This window comes from Prionailurus bengalensis, chromosome D1, assembly GCF_016509475.1.
Source record: "Prionailurus bengalensis isolate Pbe53 chromosome D1, Fcat_Pben_1.1_paternal_pri, whole genome shotgun sequence".
Lineage (NCBI taxonomy): Eukaryota > Metazoa > Chordata > Mammalia > Carnivora > Felidae > Prionailurus > Prionailurus bengalensis.
The window spans coordinates 101,609,024-101,617,928 of NC_057346.1; the positions used below are offsets into that span (position 1 = coordinate 101,609,024).

General features: G+C 37.2%; 1 protein-coding gene across 1 annotated transcript; it reads right to left on the minus strand.

The window, feature by feature from the left end:
• Positions 1–5,957: 5,957 nt before the first annotated feature.
• Positions 5,958–6,966, minus strand: LOC122482762 (olfactory receptor 10AG1-like). The gene has a single exon (XM_043579059.1). It carries the CDS (start codon positions 6,946–6,948, stop codon positions 5,998–6,000), a length of 951 nt encoding a protein of 316 aa, XP_043434994.1. The 5' UTR covers positions 6,949–6,966; the 3' UTR covers positions 5,958–5,997.
• Positions 6,967–8,905: the final 1,939 nt, after the last annotated feature.

The window sequence follows — 8,905 nt, forward strand, 5'->3', positions numbered from 1 at the left end:
GATGGATATATGCCTTAATTATGATATAATGTTCTTCATCTCTTGTTACAATCTTCAGTTTAAAATCTCATTTGTCTGATATAAGTATGACTACTCTACCTTTCTTTGACTTCAAGTGGCATGATAGGTGTTCTCCACCCTCTCACTTTCAATTTGAAGGTATTCTCAGGTCTAAAATGAGTCTTTTGCAGACAGCATATACTTGGATCTTGGGTTTTTTAAATGTTTACTTATTTTTGAGACAGAGAGAGACATTGCACAAGCTGGGGGGGGGCAGGCAGAGAGAGAGGGAGACACAGAGTTTGAAGCAGGCTCATGGACTACAAGGTCATGACCTGAGTTGAAGTCAGATGCTCAACTGACCAAGCCACCCAGGTGCCCCGGATCTTGGTTTTTTTTTTATCCATTCTGATACTCTGTGACTTTTTACTGGGGCACTTAGTCCTTTTACATTCAGAGTGATTCTTGAAAGATACAGACTTAATGTCATTGTGTTATCTGTAGGTATCGAGGTTGTGGTGATACCTCTAGGCTTTTCCAGTCTTTGCAGCATTCCACCCACAGAGCCACTTTAAGATCTACAGGGCTGGATGAGTGGTCATGAAATCCTTCAGTTTTTGTTTGTCTGGGAAAGCCTTTATCTCTCCTTATATCCTGAATGACAGCCTTGCTGGATAAAGGATTCTTGGCTGCATATTTTTCCTATTCAGCACATAGACTATTTCCTGTCACTCCCTTCTGGCTTCCAAGTTTCAGTAGATAGTTCTGCTACTACCCTTATGTGTTTACCCTTGTAGTTTAAGGCCCTTGTTTCCCTAGCTGCTTTCAGAATTCTCTCTTTATCTTTGTATTTTGCCAGTTTCACTATGAGATGCTGTGGAGACCTATTCTTGTTGATTCTAAATAGAGTTCTCTGTGGCTTGGGGATTTGGATGTCTGCTTCTTCCTCAGATTAGGGAAGTTTACAGTTATAATTTGTTCAGGTAAAACTTCTGTCCTTTTCTCACTCTCTTCTATCGGAATTCCTATTATATGAATATTATGTTTTATTGAATCACTTAGTTCTTTAATTCTTCCCTCGTGTTCTAGTATTTTCTTATCTCTCTTTTTCTTGGCTTCATCATTTTCCATAATTTTATCTTCTATTTCACTTATTCTCCCCTCTGCTTCCTCCATCCTTGATGTCATTGCACCTCATTTTATTTTGCATCTCATTTACATTACTTCTTAATTACTCGTGACTATTTCTTAGTTCCTAGGCTACAGGGCTGGTTCAATATTCACAAATCAATCAATGTGATACATCATATTAATAGAAGATAGGAAAAGAACCACATGATCCTGTCAATAGATGTAGATGAAGCATTTGGCCAGAAACAGCCTCCTTTCTTAATAAAAACCGTCAAGACAGTCGGGATAGAAGGAACATATCTTACCATCATAAAAATCATATATGAAAGGCCCACAGCTAATATCATCCTCAATGGGGAAAGACTGAGAGCTTTCCCTGTGATCAGGAACACAACAGGGATGTCAACTCTCACCACTGTTGTTTAACTTAGTGATGGAAGTCCTAGCCTCAGCAATCAGACAACAAAATGAAATAAAAGGCATCCAAATAGGCAAAGAAGGCAAACTTTCACTTTTTGCAGAGGACATGATACTCAACATGGAAAACCCAAAAGACTCCACCAAAAATCTGTGAGAACTGCTACATGAATTCAGCAAAGTCACAGGATATAAATTCAATGTACAGAAATCAGTTGCATTTCTATACACCAAGATGAAGCAACAGAAAGAGAAATCAAGAAATCAATCCCATTTACAATTGCACCAATACCCATAAAATACCAGGAAATATGCATAACAAAAGACGTAAGAGATTTGTGTGCTTAAATTTATATAAAAAAAAACCTTATGAAAGAAATTGAAGAAGACACAAAAAAATGGAAAAACTTTCCATGCTCATGGATTGGAAGGACAAATACTTTTAAAGCGTCCATACTATTCAAAGCGATCTACACATGCAATGAAATCCTAATGAAAATTGCATCTGCATTCTTCCCAGAGCTAGAACAAACAACACTACAATTTGTATGGAAACACAAAACACACTGAATAGCCAAAGTAATGTTGAAAAAGAAAACCAAAGTGGGAGGCATCACAACCCCAGACTTTAGCCTCTACTACAAAGCTGTAATCATCAAGACAGTATGGTATTGGCACAAAAACAGACACACAGACCAATGGACTAAAATGGAGAACCCAGAATTAGACCCACAAATGTTATGGCCAACTAATCTTTGGCAAAGCAGAAAAGAGTCTCCAATGGAAAAAAAACAGTCTCTTTAGCAAATGGTGCTGGGAGAACTGGGCAGCAACATGCAGAAGAATGAAACTGGACTACTTTCTTAAACCATACACAAAATAAACTCAAAATGGTTGAAAGACGTAAATGTGAGACAGGAAACCATCAAAACCCTAGAGAAGAAAACAGGCAACAATCTCTTTGACCTTAGGTGTATCAACTTTGTACTCAACACATCTCCAAAGGCAAGGGAAATAACAGCAAAAATGAACTATTGAGGACTCATTAAGATAGAAACCTTCTGCACAGCAAAGGAAGCAATCGACAAAACTAAAAGCCAACTGACAAATGGGAAAAGATATTTGCAAATGACATATCAGATACAGGGTTAGTATACAAAATCTATAAAGAACTTACCAAACTCAACACATGAAAAACAAATAATCCAGTGAAGAAATGGGCAGAAGGCATGAATAGACACGTTTCCAAAGAAGACATCCAGATGGCCAACAGACACATTAAAAGATGCTCAACATCACTCATCATCTGAGAAATACAAATCAAAACCACATTGAGATACCACCTCACACTAGTCAGAGTGGCTAAAATTAACAACTCAGGAAACAACAGACGTTGGTGAGGATGTGGAGAAATGGAAACCCCCTTGCACTGTTGGTAGCAATGCACACTGTTAGAGCCACTATGGAAAACAATGTGGGGGTTCCTGAAAAGTTAAAAATGGAACTACCCTACGACCCAGCAATAACACTAGTAGGAATTTATCCAAATGACAGAGGAATTCTGATTCATAAGGGCAAGTGTACCCCAATGTTTACGGCAGTGCTTTCAACAATAGCCACTCATGGAGAGAGCCCAAATGTTTATCAACAGATGAATGGATAAAGATGTGACCTATATATACAATGGAATACCGCCTGGCAATGAGAAAGAAGGAAATCTTGTCATTTGCAACAATGTGGATGGAACTGGAGGGTATTATGCCATGTGAAATAAGTCAATCAAAGAAAGACAGATATCATATGCTTTCATTCATATGTGGAACTTGAGAAACTTAACAGACAATGATGGGGGAAGGAAAGGGGGAAAATTAGTTTCAAACAGAGAGGGAGTCAAACCATGAGAGGCTCTTAACACAGAGAACAAACTGAGGGTTGGTGGGGGGATGTAGGAGAGGGGAAAATGGTGATGGGCCCTGAAGAGGGCACTTGTTGTCAACTGGGTATTGTATGTAAGCGATGAATCACAGGGATGTACCACCAAAACCAAGCCCACACAGTATACACTTTATGATAGCTAAATTGACAATAAATTGCATTTAAAAATAAATAAACAAATACATAAACTTAAAAAAAAACATTAAAAACAATGATGGGCTTCCTAAGTACTGTCTTTTAACCTTAACTCAAATGTGTAGAATATGATTACGACTGGTTTTACGCAATATCCTTCATCAGTATTGTATATAATTGTGTTTTATTCATTTTTATCTCTTTCTAGTTTACCTCTGTGTTAAGAATCAGAATCACTTCTCAATTTAATTTGATAAGAATTTGCTACTATGAATGATGCAAAGATGGGCATCTTTTTTTTTTTTAAGTTTATTTATTTTTGAGAGAGAGAGGGTGAGAGCACACGTGGAGGAGGGGCAGAGGAAGGTGGAGACACAGACTCTGAAGTAGGCTCCAGGCTCCTTGCCAACAGCACAGACGCTGTTGCTAAAGGCACTGATGCGGGGTACAAACCCACAAACCGTGACATCATGACCTGCCCCAAAGTCAGATGTTTAACCGACTGAGCCACTCAGGTGCCCCAAAGATGAGCATTCTTGGAGATGTTCCCTGGCACACATACAGTTGGAGTTTTGCTGGTACACACCTAGGGGTACAATTCTCCAAGTAGGATTCTTTAGCTGTCTGCTAAAATAGTGTACCCATTCGCATCTGAGCGTCGGGTGACAGGTCCCATGGCTCCACATATTTCACACATGGGACAGAATTAGTCTTTTTTTTGTCTTTTTGATGAGTGTATCATTGTGATATTATGATATGAATAAGAAATACATATTGATCTCTGCCTCTGACTACTGACACAGGTTTTGTTTTTGAAGATATCATCATTCAGTAATCACTGACAGGCATTTATTTTAACGTTGTTCACTTTTACAATCTTAAATTTATCCATTTTTGTGTCTATTGTTGAAGGCCTTTTTAATAAGTTTGTTTTAAGTGTATTTACTTTGAGAGAAAGAGACATCAGGGGAGGGTGAGAGAGAGAGAAACACTCCCAAGGAGGCTCCACACTGTCAGCATGGGGGCCAACGTGGGGCTCAAACTCAGAAACCATGAGATCCTGACCTGAGCCAAAATCTAGAATCGGAAGTAACCCAGTGAGCCACCCAGGTGCCCCAAGGCCTTTTAATTAGTTTTATAAGAAATTACTATAAATATTATACATCCCAAATCCTTCTATTTTTAATTTTTATTTAATTTTGAGATAGAGAGAGACAGACCTTGAGCAAGGGAAGGGGTAGAGAACAAGACATAATCCTAAGCAGGCCAAAGGCTCTGAGCTGTGAGCACAGATCCCAAACCCAGGAGCACTGAGATCATGACCTGAGCCCAAGTCAGACATTCAAACAATTGAGCCACCCAGGTACCCCTCCGGACTCCTTTTGGTTCATAAGAAAAATCTGTTCTTTCTTTCTTTTCTTCTTTGTTTCATGTTTCATTTAAATTCCAGTCAGTTAATGTACAGTGTACTATTAGTTTCAGCAATAGAATTTAGTGATGCCTCACTTACATATCAAAAATAAAAGATGATTTGGCAGATATTGAAATTTCTCTGCTGGATTCTATTTGACATCCGGTAACAATAAGAAAGGGAGTAATGCAAGAATTTTCTTTGTGTGAACTTTTATGTTTTCTGCCTACAAAGTTATTATTTTTTTTGTAAGTTACATGATACATTTTCTTTGTAATAAATCCAAACTGAAAAAAAAAATTAAAACTCAGGAATCATTTGAAATCCTAGCACTGTCAGGAAGCCAATATTTTTTCTGTTCCACAGCCTCCTGGATACTAAGTGGGCTAATGGGCATCACAATCACTACCACTGGCACATGCAAACTGTTGTATGACGTTATGAAATGCTTACCTTCTCTGTTTTTCAAAAATAGTTATATTTTATACATACATTTACTTTCTCTCTCACATGTCAGGAAAGCTTGGAATTTCTTCAGTGAAGGGGCTCTAAAACATGGTCTAGGAAGGCTGTGTTGTATTGTATGGTGTTGGTGCGCTCCGGTGTCTTAATATGTTCTAACTGACAGCGCCTTCCCATTGCTTCCTGCTTTCTTTTGCACCTTTAAGAAACACGTTTGAAGAAACCTGTTTTCCCAAAATTCGTAAACAAACACAGGTATCAGATTATAAATTACAAGTTAGATTAATATTATAAATGAGATTGTCGCAATTGAAATAATTTGCGCTTCAATTTGTCAGAAGCTCTCAACTTAATCATTGGAAAGGAAGTTTCCTTGACACGATGTGAGGTTGCTATGATGATATTAATGAACGTTATTAGGGAATAAAATTAGGAGACGCTTTTCTCTATTGTCTCTGCATGACAAGCATATAAGCAAATTCTTTCTGCAGTTGCAAGTATTTGAATCATATTAAAAACTTCTTTAGTAGTTTTCTTAGTGCTACCGTGATGTCTTGGTTCCTCAGAGTATATATAATAGGATTCAAAGTTGGGATCAAAACGGTGAAGAAAAGAGAGATCAATTTCCCAACTCCTTCAGATTGATTTGATTTCAGTTGTGTATAATTGATAGTAGCTGTTCCATAGAATAAGACGACAACTATCAGGTGAGAAGAACAGGTGGAGAAGGCTTTAGACCTCCCTTTGGCTGACGACAATTTCAGAATGCTGGAGATAATTTTGCCATAGGAGACAACAATCAACAGAAATGGAACCATGACAATTGCCACTGCAATTATATAGACCACAAATTCATTCACAAGTGTGTCCCCACAAGCTAGCTTGAGTACTGGGGGGATGTCACAGAAGAAATGATTAATTGTGTTAGACCCACAAAAGGGCAGAGTGAAAATCTGGCATGTTTGTCCAACTACAAATGGAAATACACTGATCCAGGAGACAGTCACCAGCTGGACACAGACCTTGTGGTTCATGATTAGAGGGTAGTACAGAGGGTTACAAATGGCCATGTAGCGGTCATAGGCCATCACTGTCAGGAGAAGACACTCTGAGCTTCCAAATGTGAGGAAAAAAAACATTTGTGCAGCACAGGCAAAGAAAGAAATATTTCCTTTCTGAGTCAATAGGTCCATGAGCATTCTGGGCATTGTGACTGTTACATAACAGATTTCTAAGAAGGAGAGATTGCCAAGAAAAAAATACATGGGGGTCTGGAGAGCAGAGTCAATTCTTGTTACCAATATTATGATGCTATTGCACATCAGGATAGTTAGGTAGATGACTAAAAATATCCCAAAAAGAGTCCAATGGAGATTGGGAATATCAGAAAAACCCAAGAGAACAAATTCCATCAGTGTAGTAATATTTGAAATTCCTGTTTTTAATCGATTCTCCATCTGCAGACATAGTAAATGAAAGAGGGTTAGTCCATTAACATTTTCCAACCACATTCTCCTTCCTGTTAATTTCAGTAGATACATTAATGTATTTATGTAATCTCTTAAGTTATTTCTGCCATTGCTTTGCTCTGTTTCTAGGAGATGATATGGGAAATCTCAAAAATGAACATATAATCTCGTAAAATCAATTCAAGAAAGAAAATCCAAACATACATATTTTATACTTGCATGTACGAATCCTAGAGACAATGAGAAGTATGCATTGAGACTTATAGCATATTGTGCAGGAACAATATGTAGTTATTGCACCCCTCTTATGAGTGAATTATGACACAGGCTTTTTTCTATTGTTTCTGTCTGGGTTCATTTGTGTGTGTGTGTATTCCATCTTGTTTCAAATCAAATCTTTTCCTTTAAGATGTTGTCTAATTCTCATTTAGATGAGTTTTAAGTCTTCCCATTTATATTTCAATGAGAATCAATTACTTAAACCAACCCTTTGTTCCTGTGGGAATAAATATATGTATTATTATTATTCGACTTTATGTACCTCTCCCATCACTCCTGCTAAATACTGAAAGCATTAATCCTATCCCATCCATAACGTTCCCTATTAACACATCTTATGCAATGCATGATAAATATCAATTAACCTTTAATTCAATCTAGAAAAATAAACCATTCATCACACTGCTTTCCATATAATCCTTTTTATCTATGTAAGATTTTATGATCCACTGTCATATAATTTAATATTGTTGTCTAACATCAGGCAGTTAACAATGTTTAACAATTCTACTATACTTTATAGATGTTTGGTCTCCAGATTTCCCCCCAAAATATTATGTTTTCCTACTTCATCAAATCTAATAATATAAATAGTTTTCAAAATGACATTAAATGAATCATTTTATTATAATTATCAATATTATTGTTATTTGACATATGTCTAATTTTACTTTACTTTATCATTAAGAAAGGCAAAAACTATATGGATTATGTTCAGTAGGGCAAGGGTTCAGGGCAGGCTGCCTCAAAACATGCCACAGTGGTAAAATGATTATTTTGTATTAAAGTTCCTAAAGAATGATTTGTATGGAACCACAAAAGACCTGGAATAGCCAAAGTAATGTTGAAAAAGAAAACCAAAGTGGGAGGCATCACAACCCCAGACTTTAGCCTCTACTACAAAGCTATAGTCATCAAGACAGTATGGTATTGGCACAGAAACAGACAAACAGACCAATGGGATAGAATAGAGAACCCAGAATTAGACCCACAAATGTATGGCCAACTAATCTTTGACAAAGCAAGAAAGAGTCTCCAATGGAAAAAAGACAGTCTCTTTAGCAAATGGGAGAACTGGACAGCAACATGCAGAAGAATGAAACTGGACTACTTTCTTAAACCATACACAAAAATAAACTCAAAATGGTGAAAGACTTAAATGTGAGACAGAAAACCATCAAAAACCTTGAGGAGAAAACAGGTAACAACTCTTTGACCTCAGCCACAGCAACTTCTTACTCGACACTTCTCCAAAGGAAAGGGAAATAAAAGCAAAAATGAACTGTTGGGACCGCATGAAAATACAAAGCTTCTGCACTGCAAAGGAAACAATCGACAAAACTAAAGGTCAACTGATGGAATGGGAAAAGATATTTGCAAATGATATATTGGATACAGGTTAGTATCCAAAATCTATAAAGAACTTACCAAACTCAACACATGAAAAACAAATAATCCAGTGAAGAAATGGGCAGAAGGCATGAATAGACACGTTTCCAAAGAAGACATCCAGATGGCCAACAGACACATGAAAAGATGCTCAATATCACTCATCGTTAAGGAAATACAAATCAAAACCACATTGAGATGCCACCTCACACTGGTCAGAGTGGTTAAAATTAACAACTCAGGAAACAACAGATGTTGGTGAGGATGTGGAAAAACA